Source organism: Triticum urartu, chromosome 3A, assembly GCF_056163025.1.
Source record: "Triticum urartu cultivar PI428250 chromosome 3A, HENAU_Tu73, whole genome shotgun sequence".
Lineage (NCBI taxonomy): Eukaryota > Viridiplantae > Streptophyta > Magnoliopsida > Poales > Poaceae > Triticum > Triticum urartu.
In genome coordinates this window covers 4,735,533-4,758,519 of record NC_141875.1, presented here as the reverse complement: position 1 = coordinate 4,758,519, position 22,987 = coordinate 4,735,533, and the positions used below count along the sequence as shown (strand labels likewise).

The 22,987-nt window shown below is 43.1% G+C and overlaps 1 protein-coding gene across 1 annotated transcript; it reads left to right on the top strand.

Moving 5' to 3' along the window:
• The first annotated feature begins 996 nt into the window (after nt 1-996).
• LOC125547447 (disease resistance protein Pik-2-like) lies at nt 997-5,163 on the top strand. Its single transcript, XM_048711311.2, has 2 exons — nt 997-1,999; nt 2,897-5,163. The coding sequence occupies exons 1-2, from the start codon at nt 1,131-1,133 to the stop codon at nt 4,908-4,910; spliced, it is 2,883 nt and encodes a 960-aa protein (XP_048567268.2). The 5' UTR covers nt 997-1,130; the 3' UTR covers nt 4,911-5,163.
• The last annotated feature ends 17,824 nt before the right edge of the window (nt 5,164-22,987 follow it).

The following is a 22,987-nucleotide window of genomic DNA, read 5'->3' as shown; positions in this document are numbered from 1 at the left end:
TATACAGATTTCAGTTTTTCTTGCAAGTTGCAATAATAGAAATTGAGAAACTAAAACAAATTGCCTGAAAAACTGTACTTTTGTTGTTGTTGCAACTTTGTATAGAGGGAGGGGGGAGTAAATGGTGTATACCAGTTGCTTGTTGCATGCCTGCCTGCTGGTGCTATCCATTAACTGCTGTACTACATGATACAGCTTCTATCTCACGTGCTTCTGCTGCTGTAGCCTGTAAGAGTGAATGAAACTAGGTTCCTAAGAGCATCTCTAGCATACCCGTATAACGCGGACCCGCAAAACGCGTTTGCAGTTCACGAAAAAACAGCTTTGCAGGCCGGCGCGGGCGGCCGCAAAGTCAGACCCCGCGAACGGACTCGTATAAAAGGATATTCGCAGAAAATGCTTTTTTACGGGTAGGCTTTACGAGGTCTGCTTGGGCACCGGCGCGTCGACCGGCAAACCAAAAATCCCCAATTAGGGAATATGACAGCGATTTCGACAAATGAGTTCAAATTCGAACTTTAAAACATAGTTCACGCGCAAATAAAAGCAGAGTCCAATTTCTCTCGGTGGCGCGGGCGAGCGGCGGCATGCGTACGGCCGGCGGGCACGTGCGAGCAGTGCAACACGCCGGTGGCGAGCTGCAGCTGCACATGCGAGCGCGTGCAAGTGAGCGAGCAATCTGAGAAGCACGGCGCAGGCGAGCGAGCGTGAGCACGCGGACCTGCGCAACAAGGACAGACAGCGCGGTCGGGCTAAAGAAGAGGGCAAAGCGAATATTCAATTTTACAATTTCAATATGAGGGGATCTATTCGGCCGCAGCTCAAACCAACCCTTAAAATGCATTTTCCGCGAGCTGAAAATCACGGCTTAAGGGCCTGCTAGAGATACTCTAATAAGGCTCCCCGTTTCACATGAGAGAGAAACCTAAGATAGAGTAAATAGTCTTCATGGAGGTCCCCACCGTTTTGGTTGGATATGAATGCATTCAGCCGTAGCTGTGCGCCCAGCGGTAGTGTGTACAGTACACGACAATAAGCGTTGCTGCGACTGCGCCGAGCAATGGAGTAGGCAGCACAAAACTCGATCCCAATCCACAGAGTAGCGGAGCGGAGAGGGAGAGTCAGGAACAATGGAGCGCGCGACGCAGTCCCTTGTGAGCAATGTTGGGCAGCTGATGGCCAACGAGTTCTGGCTGCTCCGCGCCGTGGGCAGCGAGGTCGGCGAGCTGAGGGACGAGCTGGCCACCATGAACGCCGTCCTCCGGATGCAGTCCGAGACCGAGGACGGCGCCGTGGACCACTTCATCCGGGAGTGGATGAAGCAGGTGCGCGAGCTGGCCTACGACGCCGACGACTGCGTCGACCTCTACATACTCCGCATCAAGCGCCGCCCGAGCGACGGCTTCCTCGTCAGGTCCAAGCGCCTGCTCGCGACTCTTTTCCCTCGCCGTCTCCTCGCCGGCAGCATCAGGACCCTGCGCGCCCGAGCCATCGCCATCAGCGAGCGTCATGCTCGCTACAGCGCTAGCTGCCAGGCACTACGCCCCTCGGCCTCTTTTGCCCCTGTGCCGGCGGTGTGGGCGGAGTCGGCCCAGGCCCTTCGCCCTCCCGACACCGACGACCCTGATCAGTTCGTCGGCATCCAGGAGCAGGCCAAGACCCTGGTCGCCATGATGGAGAAAGAGAAAGATGACAAGCTCCAAGTTTTCTCCATTGCGGGGTTCGGAGGGCTAGGCAAGACCACGCTAGCCATGGAAGTTTGCCGGCAGCTGGAGGCCAAGTTCGACCGCCAAGCGCAAGTGTCCGTGTCTCAGGCGTTCGACGGCGGGAACGACCTGCGGGCACTGCTGAAGCGCGTTCTTGAGCAGATTGTCACCGTCAAGTCAAAGAATGAGAAAGTCACCGAGGAAGAAGAGAAACAGGATTCCGTGGGTGACATTGACGGAATGGATGTGGAGAAGCTCACCAGCACGCTCAAGGAACAACTCAAGGACAAAAGGTATTACCTACACATACACAGAGTGGATGTCCTTATTTTGATTTGACCCATCAAACTAGTTAGAAGTTTTCAAATTTATTTTGATTTAGGCTCAATTTGTGTTTGATAAAATGTGTGTGATGTCCTTATTTCACAATCTATTGTGGAAAATTGGTGGTAAATTAGGATAAAATAGGCAGAAGTAGGACAAAGTGTCAAAGACACAACATAATAGGCAAAAGCTGGTTGGGCAAAAAAGATTACAATAATACATCACAATGCAAAATGCAGCCTTGTTGTGGAGCTACATGATTATTTCTTTTCGTGCTTTCATAGGATTTTCTTTTTCTTTTTTCTCAAAAGTAAGAAGATGACCATTCAAAAAAAAAAGTAAGAAGATGACTTGATCTTCAGTAGTTGACAATGTTTGTAATTCCGGCCGAAAAATGCAGTAACCGACCGGTTACCAGATATTTCGATGGAAACTACTAGTTGTACATATTCATGTTGATACTTCATCGCTACATCCGAAAAAGGTTTATTTTCGACTCTATAAGATTAATATTCCGAAAGAAATGTGCACTAAGTGTAAGATTTGACCTTTGTGTTTATTATCCCTTCACTCTGTATTCTTTCAACGTCACACATGTGATCCACTTGCAATATTTGGCACTCTCTCCCTACTCGCATTTAGTCCATTTTCCCATGGACAAAGTAGGTGCATTAAATCTCAACGGCTGTTTTATTTATGTAGAAAGTTTAGAAAAAATATAGTTTTGTTCTGTTTCACATCATTGAACTGAATAATGTTGTACAAAGTAGTGGTCAAAGTTACAGACTTAACATTCACTAAAATGCAATATTTTTTAAAGAGCTAGCTATATTGCTCATAACTTGTAATATCCATGATGAAACCAGGTACCTTATTGTGATTGATGATGTATGGACAATAGCAGCGTGGGCTGCAATTCTGTCCAAATTGCCAAAAACCACATGTGGCAGCAGAATCATTGTGACCACTCGGATAGATAGTGTGGCAAAAGAATGCAGTGGAGGTAGTGTAGGTAAATACTACAGTATCAAGCCGCTCAATTTGGAAGACTCCGAGAAGTTGTTTATTAGGAGAGCATTTGGCCCCAAGAGTACCTCTTGCCCAGGTGAGCTGAAAGCTGCAATGGATAATATTTTGAAGAAATGCAATGGACTACCGTTGGCCATTGTTAGCATTGGAAGCCTTTTGGCAAGCTATTCCTCTCCAGAGAGCAGCCATATGAGGGAAACAATTTGTAGATCAATTGGTGCACAGATGGAGAGCAACCCAACCCTTGTGGGAATGAGGAAAATCATTACACTTAGCTTCAACTACCTGCCTCATGACCTCAAGCGTTGCTTGATGTACCTCTGCATTTTTCCAGAGGATTACCAGATCAGCAAGGATCGGCTCCTGAGAAGATGGATTGCCGAAGGATTGATACCTGAGAAGCGGGGGCTTACTTTGATGGAGACTGCAGAGGCCTACTTCAATGAGCTAGTGAATAGGAGTATGATTGACCAAGCCGGCTGTATAGTCACATACTATAATAGGGTGGATGTGTGTCGGGTGCACGACATGATGCTTGAGGTCATGGTGTCCAAATCCCTGGAGGCTAACTTTGTTAGCTTGGTAGGGGTTCAGTATGAAGGGATGTCATATGATATTGTCCGCCGCCTTTCCGTCCATGATTCAGAAAACGGGGGGAAATACTCTCAATCCGAGAGAACAGCAACGGGGAGAGGTATGGTGAACATTATTGAGGGGATGAACGTGCAGCATGTTCGATCATTGACCACATTTCAGTACGAAGGCCACAAGTTGCTACTTGATCAACTAGGAAAGTTCAAACTGCTGAGAGTACTTGATCTGGAAGATTGCAAGGACCTATTGAACAAGCATTTGAGGTACATTTGCAAGATGTACCTTCTTAAATTCTTGAGCTTAAGGGGTACGGATATCAGTTTATTGCCTCCTGAAGTCTGCAACCTAGAGCATTTGCAAACACTTGATGTCGATGATACGCTCCTCGAGACGCTTCCAAACAGTCTGATAAAGCTGACCAAACTTGAGAGATTGATGTTCTCCCACAGGGAACACTGGTTGACCCTATGGACATTGCCCGAAGGGATCTCAAAACTGAAGGCTCTGCGTGAGGTGAGTAGAGTAGTTGTCAGAAGTGTTGAGGTTGCCAAAGAGATCGGTAATCTACAACAGTTGGAACGGATATTTGTCTATCACGACAGTAACTCCAGGTCCAAGCTGGACAGTGACATTAGACAAGAGCTTAAGCGCTCCCTAAGTAAGACACCATCACTTCGGTGGCTGGACGTGGGAGAGAAGGTAGATATCCACAGAGATGACATGGACTATATCATAGATCTCGAGACACCACCGCAGCTTCTGCGGTACCTTAGATTTGGTGGATATATTTCTCGGATTCCAAACTGGGTGGGCTCACTCGCATTTCTCGCCGAGTTCACAATTTCAAGCACCAACCTTCTTGGAGACCAACCATTTGAGGTCATTTGTAAGGCTCCCATCCTGAATAGCATCTTGTTTCAGATGTATTTTTACGCTGGTGAAGATCTGGTTGCACGCAGTGCCCACAAGTTTCCGATGCTCAAGAACATGAGAGTGGCCCTTGCTGCTCAAACTCCCAAGGTGTTCAGTTTTGAGAAAGACTCCATGACAAAGGTTGAAGTACTTGAAGTGGACTTCGGACGCTGGCACAAGAGCATTGTTGGCGTCGAGCACTTGACAAACCTTAAACAAGTGCGGCTCAGTGGCAGAGGTAATAACACTTCACTGATCCATGCAGCGAAGGAGCTAAAAGCTGAGAGTGATAGGCGCAGCAACTCCAGTCTGTTCCCTTTCACGGTTGTAGTGAGATACAGTTGATCCCTCTCTCCTCTGTTCTTCCTGCACACGAGTTGGTCTTGGTGGGTTAATTTGTTTGTCCGTTTTGTTATCTTAGTCAAGATGTTGCTGCTGCACATGTTTTCATCAGAACTGTTCAAGAAGTAGTTATGGTGCGTGAATTATCCCTATCGTCGTTCTTGAATGTGGTGGTGGTGTTTCTTGTCATGTAAACCTATTGTTCCTCTTATTGTTCAACTAGTTGTTTCTTTAATCAAGGCAATGCATTAGTTCGGCGAACGAGTACATGCATGGTTTCTGAAAGAGAAGGGCTGCAGGCACAAGATATGCAGTAAACAGTAACATAAAAATAACAGCTAGTGACACAACAGATGATCAGCAAGTCATTTTTAAGATGGAAATTTTGCAGACTACACTAGCGCTGACCATCATCGATAATTAATTTTTTTGGCAAAAACATCGATGATTACTTCAAAGAGACGGGTGCCGCAATCTCATCGGAAGAAACAAAACAAAAAAAGCGTAGCCACACAGCAGGGATTTCCATCACATTGGAATGTGCATTCGGTGAGAAACACCAAAATTAACATTGCAGAACTAAGGGTCAATCCACTGGGATTCAGATCAACAACAGTCAGTTACTTAGGCCCTAGCTGAGGAGCTGTGAGATATCTCGTTCAGAACCACATGGTTGGGTCTCTGGTTTTTCTCCCCAGTTCTAGGGCTCTTGCGTGACAGGACTATAGGAGAGCATCCAGTTCAGGGGACTGGCCAGGGCGGAGGGAATAAAAGTTGATGGAGCGTACGTACCTCAACGGAAGTGGAAGCAGAGCTCCCGGCGACCACCGACGCTGTCGACGCGGCGGCGGCGGCGGTGATCTCTTCCGGCTCCCCATCACTCCCTTTGCACCCACTCTGCTACCTCGCTTGTTGAATGTAGGGGTGCCTTGTATGGGCTAGGCTGGACAGATTGATGGGCCAGGCCGGCCTGATCTGGTATTCTGTTTGCGTTATCCATTTGTATGATGACTTTTGGTTTGACAGCAGTTTGCCCCGAATTTACTGATTGAGGAGTACTCATTGATCACTCCCATCCTCTCAGGTTGCGACAAGTGGCGCAATGCACGTGCGCCACTTGCCACAACATGAGATTTTTTTCTTTTTTTCGTAGATTCGTTTATTCAAAATGTTTTATCTCTTAAACCGTGCATCCAAATCTTGAACCGTTTTCATCGTTGGATTCCTCGCGCCGAGATCTTCAAAAGAGATCCCATGTTGATAAGTTTTGACGAATTTTTTTCCACGAAAAAACCATATGAAAAAGATGAACCGGGAGTACGGGTTTTTTTCCTTTCCGAAAGAGGCACGTCCGTGCCTCTCGCAGAAGAAAAAATAGAAGAGAAAACATATTTTTTTCCGTTTCTGAGAGGCATGGCCGTGCCTCTCGTGGAAACAAAACCGTGCTTCTCGCGGAAGAAAAAATAGAAAAGAAAATGTATTTTTTTCCGTTTCCGAGAGGCACGGCCGTGCCTCTCGCGGAAGAAAAAAGGAAGAGAAAACGTGTTTTTTTCGTTTCCGAGAGGCACGGTCGTACCACTCGCAAAAGCATAATCGTGCCTCTCGCGGAAGCAAAATCATGCCTCTCCCGAAAGAAAAAAACCGAAAACATGTTTTTTTTTCGTTTCCGAGAGGCAGGGCCGTGACTCTCGCGAAAGCACAACCGTGCCTCTCACGGAAGCAAAATGGTGACTCTCGCGGAAAAAAATAGAAAACATGTTTTTTTTGTTTCCGAGAGGCACGGCCGTGACTCTCGCGAAAGCACAACTGTGCCTCTCACGGAAGCAAAATCGTGACTCGCGAAAGCACAACCGTGCCTCTCGCGGAAGTAAAATCATGACTCTCGCGGGAGGAAAAAAACAAAAAAAACGTGTTTTTTCATTTCCGAGAGGCACGGCCGTGACTCTCGCAAAAACAACATCGTGCCTCTCGCGAAAGAAAAAAAAATAAGAAAACACGTTTTTTCCCGCAAATTTTTTTTGTCCAAAAGTTCAGGAAGACCGGTGAAAAACCGGAACGTCGAAAAGAACCAAAAAGAAACGATTAAAAAGCCAAAAACGTGTGTGAAAAAAAAACAAATCTGAAGGGAGCGCCCAGAGCACGACACATGGCGGGCGGCTGGGAGCGCGCCAAGTGGCGCTGATTGTTGTGAGGCTCCCGAAGGAGCGCTCATTAACTAGTTGCTCCCACTTTGTCCCTTGCAAGTATTTCTCAAAAAAAAGTTGACCCTTGTAAGCTGATTGTATGAAAACAATGGTTATAGTTGTCTACATGGGTTTGTCATTGATGTTGGCATTCCTCAGGGTGAACTGGCAAATTAGTTACGGTCAGACAAACAACTATCCTCATTATATTCTATTGGAGAAATACAAATGTGCCAATACTAAAATTTTGCACATATGCTACATGTTGATATGTTTCATGCAACAATACATCTAGATGCAACACTTGTTAGCTAAATTCTCACTCGTTGTGAACTTTAAAATATCATTATATTATATAGTGTGGCTAATCATGCAGTCTAATTAAGTAAATGTTATCGTATTTGCACAATAAATTAAAAATTCAAGCCTAAAGAGCAAGAACAATTATTATATATATATTCTCTTTGGATTTGAAGGCATAAACACATGGTAAAAGAAAAAATGTGTATGGCATGCAATCTCGGCATGATTGTAAAATAAATTATGAATTCATGCCTAAAGAGCAAAACAATGGTTACAAAGTTCTCTCGTTGGATTTGAAGGCATTAGCGGACGATAGAAAAATTAGCAGGAGATGAAGGAAGTTCATCATTTTCTACCATTGAATATTAATTTAATTCTCAAATATTAGTCTCGCAACACTAGGGAATACGAGAAATTATTTGTAAAGATTTAACAACAACCACAAATATAGTAAACATAAAGATGAATTTGTTAGTATGTCTAATTAATTCTGAATTGTTTGGCTATATCAATTGCTTATGATATGAAGCCATTTTTTGTCACATCAAGGTACAGTTAGGGTATCTCCAACCGGACCCCTCACTTTGTCCCCATTTGTCCACCGGACAACGCAAACAGTGTCCGCAAGAGAGAGAGAGAGAGAGAGAGAGAGAGAGAGAGAGACTATCTCCATTTGGCTGGTTGTCTGCAAACCCTCAAACGCAACCCATATGTGGGGAGGAAATGAGGATGCATGTGCAGTACGTCATTTTGTATATTCAAATAAACACATGTAACACCCCAATAATCATGCTACAGTAATCTCACCCTAATGATAGTAATGTTGTCATGATTACTATGCAAATTGCCATTTGTCCAAAAATCAAATTCAAAATCCAATTTGAAATGCAAGTCAAATATTTACATCCTCAAACATGCAAACTAAATAGTCCATATTTTTTTAAATAATGACTAAGTATTTGTGATGTAAAAACCAACATCATTTGAAATAATTGAACGCCCCTATATTATTTAAAACTGATCAACAGTATTTTAGTGGTACATTTCAGTTTAAACAAATATGTAAACTATTCAAGATAAATTGAAACGTGTTGGGCTAACTCAAAACATAGCCTAGTATTTTTGTCCAAATTCCATGTGTAACAAAATTCATTTGAAATGAAGATAAAAGGCAAAGCAGAGAAGAAAAGCAAAACAGAAAAAGGAAAAGGAAAAAGAACAGGATGCATTGTTGGACTGGGCTCTAGATGCACACAATGTGGCCCAGCCCAACAGCGGCGGCCTTTCGTCCTCCTTCCATTGCGCGAACACAGTGTGCGCGCCATGGCCGCACACGTCACGGATGGGCACGCATCGGCCATCCGACGAGTCTCACGGCGGATAAGACCGCCCCGTATGTACCCCTAGCAACCCTAGCTCCCCCATCCTCCCCCCCCTCGCCTCGATCTCTTTCTCCCCCGCGATGAATCGAAGCCCCATCGCCATGGACTCCTCCATCTGCGTGCTCCCTATGGACCCCGCCGCCTGGATGCGTGTTCTGTAGACGCGTCGGCTCCTATTGCGTCGACTACGGCCAACGGCTCATGTTGGGCAGCATTTCAATGTTGGATATGTCGTTGTCTTCCTCCTCGAGCACCGCCGCCCTTGCCGTCAAATTCATCACCATCTACACTTCTAAGCCGTCAACGAGCTTTCCGTATGCTCCACGATGAGCCCGCGCGCCAAAAACCCCTTCCCACGCCTCTATTTCGAGTCGTAGCCGCTATTGCCGTCAATATTGAAGCTCGTCGTCGTTGTTCAAACCACCGCCACGGCCACTACTTGCAAGCTCGCGCTTGGGCTCTGCTTCGAGCACCTGGGGTTCCGGGGGACCCGTAGCGCTCGCCAGCTCCTCCTCTCATTCCCCCTTGCGCCGCTGATGACCCACAAATATAGGGGATCAATTGTAGCTCTTTTCGATAAGTAAGAGTGTCGAAACCAATGAGGAGCAGAAGGAAATGACAAGTAGTTTTCAGCAAGTTAATGTCTGCAAGTGCTGAAATTGTAAGTAACAGAGCAGTTTGATAGCAAGATAATTTGTAACGGGCAAGTAATGATAGTAGTAACAAAAGTGCAGCAAGATAGCCCAATCCTTTTGAGGCAAAGGACAGACCAAAATGGTCTCTTGTGATAAGCAAAGCGTTCTTGAGGGTACACGGGATTCTCATCTAGTCACTTTCACCATGTTGGTTTAATTCGTGTTCGATAATTTGATAATTTGATATGTGGGTGGACCGGTGCTTAGGTGATGTTCTTACTTGAACAAACCTCCTACTTACGATTAATCCTCCCGCAAGCATCCGCAACTACGAGAAAAGTATTAAAATAAATTATAACCATAGCATTAAACTTTTGGATCCAATCGGTCCCTTACGGAATATCACATAAACTGGCGTTTAAGCTTCTGTCACTCTCGCAACCCATCATCTAATTGCTACTCCACAATGCATTACCTTAGGCCCAAATATGGTGAAGTGTCATGTAGTCGACGTTCACATGACACCACTAAGGGAATCACAACATACATACTATCAAAATACCGAACACATATCAAGTTCACATGACTGCAACATGATTTCTCCCGTGACCTCAAGAACAAAAGTAACTGCTCACAAATGATAATCATGCTCAAGATTAGAGGGGTATTAAATAACATATTGGATCTGAACATATAATCTTCCACCAAATAAACCATATAGTAATCAACTACAAGATGTAATCAACACTACTAGTCACCCACAAGCACCAATCTATAGTTCCGGTAACAAGATCGAACACAAGAGATGAACTAGGGTTTGAGATGAGATGCTGATATTGAAGATGTTGATGAAGATTGCCCTCCCTAAGATGGGAGAGTTGTTGGTGATGTTGAGGACGATGATTTCCCCATCCGGGAAGGAAATTCCCCTGGCGGAATCGCTCTGCCGGAGGGCAAAAGTGCTCCTGCCCAAGTTCCGCCTCGAGACGGCGGTGCTCCGTCCCGAAAGTCCTATCCATATTTTTTCTAGGTCAAAATGACTTATATACCAGAAGATGGGCACCGGTGGTGGGCCTGGGTGAGCACAACCCACCAGGGCGCGCCTGGGCTCCCTGGCGCGCCCCCTCTGGTACTTATTTGCTCCAATATTCATCATATATTCCACAAAAATTGTCCGTGAAGTTTCAGCTTGTTTGGAGTTGTGCAGAATAGGTAGCCTGACGTAGCTTTTCCAGGTCCATATTTCCAGCTGCCGGAATTCTCCCTCTTCGTGTGTACCTTGTAAATTATGAGAGAAAAGGCATTAGAATTACTCCAAAAAACATCATACATAATAGTAAGCAAACATGATGCAAAATGGATGTATAAACTCCCCCAAGCTTAGACCACGCTTGTCCTCAAGTGGAAAACCGAAATCAAAAAACATGTCCACATTCTTAGAGAGAGAGGTGTCGATAAAAACAAAATACGGACATAGAAGCATCATGTTGATTATCATAACAACAACAAACTTAAACATAAGACTCTTATCATAGAACTTTTATCATAGAGTTCTCATTAATAAGTGACAATTCATCACACTATTGAAGTATAAAGCAAAAACTCTATTAAAAACTAACAAACTATGTTCTTAGTCAACTTTGCAACTACAATTCATCATCTTTTTAGGAAGGGTCACTATCGGAGCCTTTAGGCAAGTCCACATACTCAACCATCATATAGTCTTCTATGATTGCTAACACTCACCGCGTACTCATGAGCAAAGCATTTCAACCAGACACATAGAAAGATAGGTGCTTATAGTTTTGCCTCCCAATGTATTCACCTCAAGGGTGATGTCAACAATAATAACTCATGCTATCTATATTCAACTGGACATATGTGCCTAGATCTTTCCTCACCACATGATGCTTGCCGAAGGAGAAAATAAAAAGGAATAGAAGGAAAACATTGACTCTTTCATAAAAGTAAAAGATAGGCCCTTCGCAGAGGGAAGCAGAGGTTGCCATGCGCTTATTTGTTTGTATGCTCAACCCCTTAGTTCAAAATAATGTCACGTTGTATTGCCCCTTGTGATAGCAACCTTTATTATGCAGTCTGTCGCTTTTATTCTTCACCATCACAAGTTCGTACAACGCTCAATTTTCTCTTACACTAAATGATCTCACACTTTTAGAAGCAATTTTTATTGCCTTTTTGCACCGATGACAACTTACTTGAGGGATCTTGCTCAATCCCTAGGTAGGTATGGTGGACTCTTAAAAATAAGATTTAGATTTAAGGTTTTTTGGATGCACAAGTAGTATCTCTACTTAGTGCGGAATTTTGGCTAGTAAAGATAGGGGCAAGCACCACAAGTTAAAGGATCCATGACAATATGACTTCTATGTGAATATAAACAAACATAAACCATTAAGTTGTCTTCCTTGTCCAACGTCAACAATTTTGGCATATAATATTTTGATGAGGGCTCACAATCACAAAAGATTTCTAGGATAGTATATTTATATGTGAATCTTCTCTTCCCTTATTAATTCTTTCATGAGTTGCATCATTGATTAATGATATGTTGTCAATCTCTAATAAAATTTTCTACTTATACTTTTCCTTATGTGGTGTCATCACCTACCATAAGATTAGTATATGATATTTTTCATTATTTATTTCCTTTCTCTTTTTCTTCCTTATTTCTTTTATTTATGTTAATTAGAATTGTCAGTGACAACTGGGCCCCACCTGTTAGTTTGACCAGGTCAACAGTCAACTCAGTTGACTGCTGACTGGACAATTGAATGGGTCAACTGGGCCCTCTGGCCCCACTGTCATACACATGCACACATTGTTGGGGTACACTCTGTGTACGCATAGCATTTACTGTTTTCAATTTTGTATTCAAGAGAATTTCATAATATTAGTAAATCTTTGAAAATTAATAGAAAATAAACCGTAAGTTAGATGAAAATAATTTATATATGAAAAATGATGAGCAAAATATAAAGAATCCGATTATGTCACCCACATACCTGCCATATGCCTCTAGCATACTCCCTCCATCCGGAAATACTTGTCGGAGAAATTGATGTATCTAGACATATTTTAGTTCTAAATACATTCATTTTTATTCATTTCTGCGACAAGTATTTCTGGACGGAGGGAGTAGCAAACATGGAACCTTCCCCTCTAATCAATACTGTAGAAATTGCCTGGAGCCAGGAAAATATTCCTGGATATTTTTCCGCTCCGTATAAAATACTTAGTAATGCATTAGAGCACCCCTAGCTTAGCATACTATCGCGTCATGCATCGTGCTGCATTTGTGTGCTTTATATTTACTGTTTCCTCTCCTCTTCTTCTCTGGTAGACCCCGAGACCGCCGCCGATGCCCCTATGATCGACTTCGTCGACGACTACCTATCCTTCTGGATAGAGCTTCCAGACAAGCAACCCCCCTTGATCACTTATGCTTGCATTTGATTTTGTTACCGTTGTATTCCGATAGTTCCTATTCTGATGCATAGCCTATTTTTGATAACCTGTGGTTGATACTATACATGTTATCCTAACTGCTTAGTATAGGAATGTCAGTGTCCCATCAGTGGCCCTACAACCCTGTCGGTGTTGCTATGTAGTTCTATCTGGGTGGATCGAGATGATGGATCATTGTACCGAGACTAGAACACTCCTAGAGGCCCTTACAATTGTACGACTCTACCGAGCCGTATCAAGTGTGATCTATCGAGGGTGATTCCTTGTATTTCACTCTCAATGACAACTTTGTAGTGTAACACATCTAGTGTGATCTATTGAGGGCGATTCCTCGTATTTCACTCTTGATGATGTCTCTGTTGTGCAGTATATCAAGTGTAAACCTATCGACCTTGATGGTATGGACCTGAACCCCAACTATTATGATGATAAAGATGGGTCAACCCCAAGGTTACTGAGGAGAGAAAATGTGGCGCAACAACATGACAGATGGAGACCATCTAGGCTAGAGGTGGGCCTGGTCCCTGGTCGTGGTCCGCGAGTTACCTAGTCAGAGCGACGGCCCTGGTCGTCTTCACAAGATGCTAATAATACACTAACGGATTTGGGTATTTGATCTGAGTTGGCCACTGGCCTATACACACTTACCGCTGTGCAGGATAATGGTATATGGGACCCTCGGAGTCTTACGATTTCTTCCGAAATCTCTACAGACGTCATAGTTGAGCGGCACGGGCCTGGGTGATCCGTAACTGCCTGCTTTGTATAAAGAGGTGTAGCTAGAATTGGGCCCGACCATCCATGCAACATGCAGGAGTGCTTAGGGCGATTGACCCATGACCCCTTCCCACTTAGGATGTAGACCGGCGTGCTGCCCTCTCTGAAGAGCCTAGGTAGGACTACGACATGTTGATTATCTGAGACCGGGCATTACCCAAAAAAGTGTGTCCTGCCAAAGGTAATCGAGTGTATCGTGTAATGTGGTGCACCCCTGCAGGGAATTAATCTATTCGAATAGTCGTGCCCATGGTAACAGGACGCTTGGAGTTGTATCATGATCTACTACAACTAGAACCAGATACTATGGTGATACTTAACTGTTTTACTACTCTGAGATTGATTTCTCGCCGGGTAGCTAGTTGAGGAAGGATCTCTGGGTATTGCTGATAAATACATGATATTAAATATTATATGTAAACTCCTCGCTTCTAATGCTGCAAGATGATGGCCGCAGAAGATGTAATCTTCGATAGGATGAGCTTCTCCCCCTTATTCTGACATTTCTGCAGTATAGTCCACATATAGCCCCATTCCTTTAACACTGATGCATACTTAGCATAGTTATGATGTAAGTCTTGCGAGTACTTTGGATGAGTACTCACAGTTGTTTTGCTACCTCTTTTCTTCTTCCTGAATATTGCGATCAGATGATTGAGTCCAGGAGCCAGAGGATCCCGAGAATGATTCTACATGGAGTTCAACTTTGAGGAGTAGTTCGAAGGTCCCAGGCAGGAGGCCTGTGCCTTTTCGATCTAGAGTCGTTGTTTGTTTTCGCCTTCTTATGGCACCTTTGTAATTCTTTGTACTTAGACCTAACTCTTGATGTAATTTTGGGTCTAGCGACCCTCAATTGTAATTTATGAGATTTATGTTTTTCCTTTATGTCGTAGAGTTGTGTTGTAATATTATACCGTGAGTCACTAATCTTGATCATGCATGTTGTATGAATGTTTAGTGCACGATTAATTTCGGGGGCATCACAACACATGAGACAGAAATTCTAAATATTTCTTATTACGACAAGTTGTAAATGTCTGTATTTGGTATGATCATCTAATGTAAATTTAGATCAAATACTTATGAACTAAAAATGTCTTGGTCCAGTCCCTATACTTGTGGGGCATGAACCTATTTTAGTCATAACTAAGTTAGTTCATCCTAATATACAAACCTCCACTAGGATATTTGGTAGACAAGCACATTGTAGAATTTTCTACGAATGATTTTAGAGATGGTAAACTAAACACAAACATATATTGACATACTGGAGCATCCAACTAGCACAACTTTGTACAGTTCCTTAGATTGGGACATAGAGCTTAGTAAAATGTCAAATGACAATTTTAAACATAACATCTATAACAAATACCGTCCTACCACTTGCCCAAGTGTATTTATAATAAGCTATGTAATGAAAAATTGGGTTTAATATTACCAATGCATTTGTGCGGTTGATGTGGCTAGATGTAATGGAAAAAATAGTAGCAAAGGTTTTTTAGAATAAACACTACATCGATTAATGTTGTGAGGTCCATTAGTCGAAACTAACTAAAGTCTAGTGACAAGAGAGTTCTCGGCAAGTAAAAGTGTTTAGTATAAATAGAACATGTCCATGTTTTCTAGCTTGACTGTTTGCATTTTCAATTGTCCCTTGGTATATAGTTGTTTTTCTTATAAATTTTACTAAGTATCTGGGCTTGTGAAGAAATATCTTGAAATATTACGATTGACTATTCTGTTGTTTCTATAAGATGAAAAATATACATTCCAACATGTGACAATTCTTTAATTTGTCCAACGCGAGCGAGGGTGATGTGAAATGGGCAGGAGTTAGGTTGTAGTATAGAATATGCAGGAGGAACATGGCACGAGTAGAAAATAAGATATCATTTTAAACAGAAGACAAGCAGTTGCTCTGTATCATATTTATGGTTTCAGTTGTCAATTACAATTGTCATGCAGCGAGCATACTGTCGTGAAGGTTGTGTGCCTAGGAATATGAATAATGTTAACTAGACTCAATTAACTTAATTTGCGCCTGGCTGGCTTTACACAGAAATCAAATACAGAGAGCAAATTTTGGCGCCACGAATAGATACATAACACATTTAGTCTGCTCCTTCCTGCAAATGCAATCTTTGGGAGATTGACATAGTACACTACAGAATCAACAGAAATTTTCTCGGCACTTGTGGCATAACAGAATAAGACTGCAGAATGAATGTTGTACACTGCAGTAGGGTCGTTAACTTGCACGTCGATATACCAGCTCTATGTAGCATTATGAGCGAGAGTACTGTAGAGATTAATTTTGAGAATTACATTTTGCATTGCTAGTTAATTATTTCGGTGATGGAAATTGTCAACTAGCTACCTCGACTCTCTCAGACCAAATTCATTTTCACACACCTACGTACACCTCTGCTCCACCTCTACTTTGTTTTTCAGACTGATGATAAGGGCAACCAATTATCTAGTGCACAACACATGCTACCTTTGTCAGGAGTACCATTTCCATGAAAAATAAGAATGAATGGAAGCAGACTATCAATGAACAACGGCCTAACCAGCAGAGGGACCAACTTCAACAACAAGATCGAAACAAATCACAAGATTGTGGTGGCCAGAAGACCACCACCACAACAACATTACCACATATTACCCTAAAAGCATTGGCTCGATGGACAGCACAAGGAAAAGCGGGGTAGGGGGTCAGGGACTCACCAAAACCGGGGAAGGTGGGGACACCACTGCCATGGTTGCAGCCAAACCACTATCATCGCGCTGTGAGGGATGCCGAGGTACTGACCAAGCCAGACATGGAGGTTACACAAAGCTATCATTGTCCCGTTTGGTGACCACGCTGTGACAGCAAAAAAGGTCAGTTCTTTCGCATTATATCCAGCAAGACCATGAGGTAGGAAACACACAACAATATGAGGTATTATCGATGCATTATCAGCCGTATATCAAACCAGTAGCATGGACGCAACTAGCCTAGTAGATTGTGTACAACAATATGAGTGCTTTATACAGTTAAGCCTAACTTGCGAGTGCCCATTTACCATAATCTTGATATCATGCCAATAATAAAGTTTTAGTTAACTAGAAACAATATACAAGCTAGATATGATGTATCGAGAGGCTACAATTGCAGTGCTAGCATGCTATCATTCAAGTTTATTTTTGCTATGCTCCTATGGCGCATACAAGTTCTGTTTCGCATGTATCCAAATTGTTGCTTTGGATTGAGAACATGGCAATTTCAAGGGACTAGTGTCAGGATTGAAATAATGATGTCATTGACGTGTTTCATAGTTAAAAGAAGATAAGCGCATTCACCTCTGAACCACCCATGACAATACCAAGATAAGAATTTTCAATCTGGAGCTAGGTTGTAGTTGTTGGGGAACGTAGTAATTTCAAAAAAATTCCTACGCACATGCAAGATCATGGTGATGCATAGCAACGAGAGGGGAGAGTGTTGTCTACGTACCGTCGTAGACCGGAAGCGGAAGCGTTAGTACAACGCGGTTGATGTAGTCGTACGTCTTCACGGCCCGACTGATCAAGCACCGAAACTACGGCACCTCCGAGTTCTAGCACAGTTCAGCTCGATGACGATCCCCGGACTCCGATCCAGCAAAGTGTTGGGGAAGAGTTCCATCAGCACGACGGCGTGGTGACGATCTTGATGTTCTACCGTCACAGGGCTTCGCCTAAGCACCGCTACAATGTTATCGAGGATTATGGTGGAGGGGGGCACCACACACGGCTAAGAGAACGATCACAAAGATCAACTTGTGTGTCTAGAGGTGCCCCCTGCCCCCGTATATAAAGGAGCAAGGGGGAGAGGCCGGCCGGCCCTTGGGGCGCGCCAAGGAGGGGGGAGTCCTCCTCCTAGTAGGAGTAGGACTCCCCTTTCCTAGTCCAACTAGGAAGAGAGAAGGGGAAAGGAAAGAGAGGGAGAGGGAAAGAGGGGCCGCGCCCCCCTCCCCTAGTCCAATTCAGACTCCCCATGGGAGGGGGCGCGCCACCTCCTGGGCTGCTGCCCTCTCTCTCCCCTCAGGCCCACTAAGGCCCAATACTTCCCCGGGGGGTTCCCGTAACCCTTCCAGCACTCCGGTTTTCTCCGAAATCACCCGAAACACTTCCGGTGTCCGAATATAGCCGTCCAATATATCAATCTTTATGTCTCGACCATTTCGAGACTCCTCGTCATGTTCGTGATCATATCCGGGACTCCGAACAACCTTCGGTACATCAAAATATATAAACTCATAATGAAACTGTCATCGTAACGTTAAGCGTGCGGACCCTGCGGGTTCTAGAACAATGTAGACATGACCAAGACACGTCTCCGGTCAATAACCAATAGTGGAACCTAGATGCTCATATTGGCTCCTACATATTCTACGAAGATCTTTTATCGGTCAGACCGCATAACAACATATGTTGTTCCCTTTGTCATCGGTATGTTACTTGCCCGAGATTTGATCGTCGGTATCTCATTACCTAGTTCAATCTCATTACCGGCAAGTCTCTTTACTCGTTCCGTAATACATCATCTTGCAACTAACTTATTAGTTGCAATGCTTGCAAGGCTTATGTGATGTGCATTACCGAGAGGGCCCAGTGATACCTCTCCGACAATCGGAGTGACAAATCCTAATCTTGAAATACGCCAACCCAACAAGTACCTTCGGAGACACCTGTAGAGCACCTTTATAATCACCCAGTTACGTTGTGACGTTTGGTAGCACACAAAGTGTTCCTCCGGTAAACAGGAGTTGCATAATCTCATAGTCATAGGAACATGTATAAGTCATGAAGAAAGCAATAGCAACAAACTAAACGATCAAGGCTAAGCTAACGAAATGGGTCAAGTCAATCACATCATTCTCCTAATGGTGTGATCCCGTTAATCAAATGACAACTCATGTCTATGGTTAGGAAACTTAACCATCTTCGATCAACGAGCTAGTCAAGTAGAGGCATACAGGTGACACTATGTTTGTCTATGTATTCACACATGTATTATGTTTCCGGTTAATACAATTCTAGCATGAATAATAAACATTTATCATGATATAAGGAAATAAATAATAACTTTATTATTGCCTCTAGGGCATATTTCCTTCAGTCTCCCACTTGCACTAGAGTCAATAATCTAGATTACACTGTAATGATTCTAACACCCATGGAGCCTTGGTGCTGATCATGTTTTGCTCGTGGAAGAGGCTTAGTCAGCGGGTCTGCAACATTCAGATCCGTATGTATCTTGCAAATTTCTATGTCTCCCACTTGGACTAAATCCCGAATGGAATTGAAGCGTCTCTTGATGTGCTTGGTTCTCTTGTGAAATCTGGATTCCTTTGCCAAGGCAATTGCACCAGTATTGTCACAAAAGATTTTCATTGGACCCGATGCACTAGGTATGACACCTAGATTGGATATGAACTCCTTCATCCAGACTCCTTCATTTGCTGCTTCTGAAGCAGCTATGTACTCTGCTTCACATGTAGATCCCGCCACGAGCTTTGTTTTGAACTGCACCAACTGACAGCTCCACCGTTCAGTAAAAATACGTATCCGGTTTGCGATTTAGAATCGTCCGGATCAGTGTCAAAGCTTGCATCAACGTAACCATTTACGATGAGCTCTTTGTCACCTCCATATACGAGAAAAATATCCTTAGTCCTTTTCAGGTATTTCAGGATGTTCTTGACCGCTGTCTAGTGATCCACTCCTGGATTACTTTGGTACCTCCCTGCTAGACTTATAGCAAGGCACACATCAGGTCTGGTACATAGCATTGCATACATGATAGAGCCTATGGCTGAAGCATAGGGAACATCTTTCATTTTCTCTCTATCTTCTGCGGTGGTCGGACATTGAGTCTTACTCAACTTCACACCTTGTAACACATGCAAGAACCCTTTCATTGCTTGATCCATTTTGAACTTCTTCAAAACCTTGTCAAAGTATGTGCTTTGTGAAAGTCCAATTAAGCGTCTTGATCTATCTCTATAGATCTTAATACCCAATATGTAAGCAGCTTCACCGAGGCCTTTCATTGAAAAACTCTTATTCAAGTATCCCTTTATGCTATCCAGAAATTCTATATCATTTCCAATCAATAATATGTCATCCACATATAATATCAGAAATGCTACAGAGCTCCCACTCACTTTCTTGTAAATACAGGCTTCTCCAAAAGTCTGTACAAAACCAAATGCTTTGATCACACTATCAAAGCGTTTATTCCAACTCCGAGAGGCTTGCACCAGTCCATGAATGGATCGCTGGAGCTTGCACACTTTGTTAGCTCCATTTGGATCGACAAAACCTTCTGGTTGCATCATATACAACTCTTCTTCCAGAAATCCATTCAGGAATGCAGTTTTGACATCCATTTGCCAAATTTCATAATCATAAAATGCGGCAATTGCTAACATGATTCGGACAGACTTAAGATCGCTACGGGTGAGAAGGTCTCATCATAGTCAATCCCTTAAACTTGTCGAAAACCTTTTTCAACAAGTCGAGCTTTATAGACAGTAACATTACCGTCAGCGTCAGTCTTCTTCTTGAAGATCCATTTATTCTCAATTGCTTGCCAATCAACGGGCAAGTCAACCAAAGTCCACACTTTGTTCTCATACATGGATCCCATCTCGGATTTCATGGCTTCTAGCCATTTTGCAGAATCTGGGCTCACCATCGCTTCTTCATAGTTCGTAGGTTCATCATGATCTAGTAGCATGACTTCCAGAACAGGATTACCGTACCACTCTGGTGTAGATCTTACTCTGGTTGATCTACGAGGTTCGGTAGTAACTTGATCTGAAGTTTCATGATCATTATCATTAGCTTCCTCACTAATTGGTGTAGGTGTCACAGAAACTGGTTTCTGTGATGTACTACTTTCCAATAAGGGAGCAGGTATAGTTACCTCATCAAGTTCTACTTTTCTACCACTCACTTTTTTTGAGAGAAACTCCTTCTCTAGAAAAACTCCGAATTTAGCAACAAAAGTCTTGCCTTCGGATCTGTGATAGAAGGTGTACCCAACAGTCTCCTTTGGGTATCCTATAAAGACACATTTTTCTCCGATTTGGGTTCGAGCTTATCAGGTTGAAGCTTTTTCACATAAGCATCGCATCCCCAAACTTTCAGAAACGACAACTTTGGTTTCTTGCCAAACCACAGTTCATAAGGCATCGTCTCAACGGATTTCGATGGTGTCCTATTTAACGTGAATGCAGCCGTCTCTAAAGCATAACCCCAAAACGATAATGGTAAATCAGTAAGAGACATCATAGATTGCACCATATCTAATAAAGTACGATTACGACGTTCGGACACACCATTACGCTGTGGTGTTCCGGGTGGCATGAGTTGTGAAACTATTCCGCATTGTTTCAAATGTAGACCAAACTCGTAACTCAAATATTCTCCTCCACGATCAGATCGTAGAAACTTTATTTTCTTGTTACGATGATTTTCAACTTCACTCTGAAATTCTTTAAACTTTTCAAATGTTCCAGACTTATGTTTCATTAAGTAGATATACCCATATCTGCTTAAATCATCTGTGAAGGTGAGAAAATAACGATATCTGCCACGAGCCTCAATATTCATTGGACCACATACATATGTATGTATGATTTCCAACAAATCTGTTGCTCTCTCCATAGTAGCGGAGAACGGCGTTTTAGTCATCTTACCCATGAGGCACGGTTCGCAAGTACCAAGTGATTCATAATCAAGTGGTCCCAAAAGTCCATCAGTATGGAGTTTCTTCATGCGCTTTACACCGATATGACCTAAACGGCAGTGCCACAAATAAGTTGCACTATCATTATCAAATCTGCATCTTTTGATTTCAACATTATGAATATGTGTATCACTACTATCGAGATTCATCAAAAATAGACCACTCTTCAAGGGTGCATGACCATAAAAGATATTACTCATATAAATAGAACAACCATTATTCTCTGATTTAAATGAATAACCGTCTCGCGTCAAACAAGATCCAGATATAATGTTCATGCTCAACGCTGGCACCAAATAACAATTATTTAGGTCTAATACTAATCACGAAGGTAGATGTAGAGGTAGCGTGCCGACCGCGATCACATCGACTTTGGAACCATTTCCCACGTGCATCGTCACCTCGTCCTTAGCCAATCTTTGCTTAATCCGTAGCCCCTGTTTCGAGTTGCAAATGTTAGCAACAGAACCAGTACCAAATACCCAGGTGCTACTGCGAGCATTAGTAAGGTACACATCAATAACATGTATATCACATATACCTTTGTTCACTTTGCCATCCTTCTTATCCGCCAAATACTTGGGGCAGTTCCGCTTCCAGTGACTAGTCTGCTTGCAGTAGAAGCATTCAGTCTCAGGCTTAGGTCCAGACTTGGGTTTCTTCTCCTGAGCATCAACTTGTTTGATGTTCTTCTTGAAGTTCCCTTTCTTCTTCCCTTTGCCCTATTTCTTGAAACTGGTGGTCTTATTGACCATCAACACTTGATGCTCCTTCTTGATTTCTACCCCCGCGGCTTTTAGCATTGCGAAGAGCTCAGGAATAGTCTTATTCATCCCTTGCATATTATAGTTCATCACGAAGCTTTTGTAGCTTGGTGGCAGTGATTGAAGAACTCTGTCAATGACACTATCAACAGAAAGATTAACCCCCAGTTGAGTCAAGTGATTATGATACCCAGACATTTTGAGTATATGTTCACTGAAAGAACTATTCTCCTCCATCTTGCAGCTATAGAACTTATTGGAGACTTCATATCTCTCAATCCGGGCATTTGCTTGAAATATTAACTTCAACTCCTAGAACATCTCATATGCTCCATGACGTTCAAAACGTCGTTGAAGACCCGGTTCTAAGCCATAAAGCATGGCACACTCAACTATCGAGTAGTCATCAGCTTTGCTCTGCCAGACGTTCATAACATCTGGTGTTGCTCCTGCAGCAGGCTTGGCACTTAGCGGTGCTTCCAGGACGTAATTCTTCTGTGCAGCAATGAGGATAATCCTCAAGTTACGGACCCAGTCCGTGTAATTGCTACCATCATCTTTCAACTTTTCTTTCTCAAGGAACGCATTAAAATTCAACGGAACAACAACACGAGCCATCTATCTACAATCAAACATAGACAAGCAAGATACTATCAGGTACTAAGTTCATGATAAATTTAAGTTCAATTAATCATATTACTTACGAACTCCCACTTAGAAAGATATCCCTCTAATCCTCTAAGTGATCATGTGATCCAAATCAACTA

Coding starts and splice junctions, on each gene's coding strand:
- LOC125547447 (XM_048711311.2), top strand. CDS start 1,131: ATGGAGCGCGCGACGCAGTCCCTTGTGAGCAATGTTGGGCAGCTGATG. Junction 2,000..2,896: donor GAACAACTCAAGGACAAAAG/GTATTACCTACA, acceptor TGATGAAACCAG/GTACCTTATTGTGATTGATG.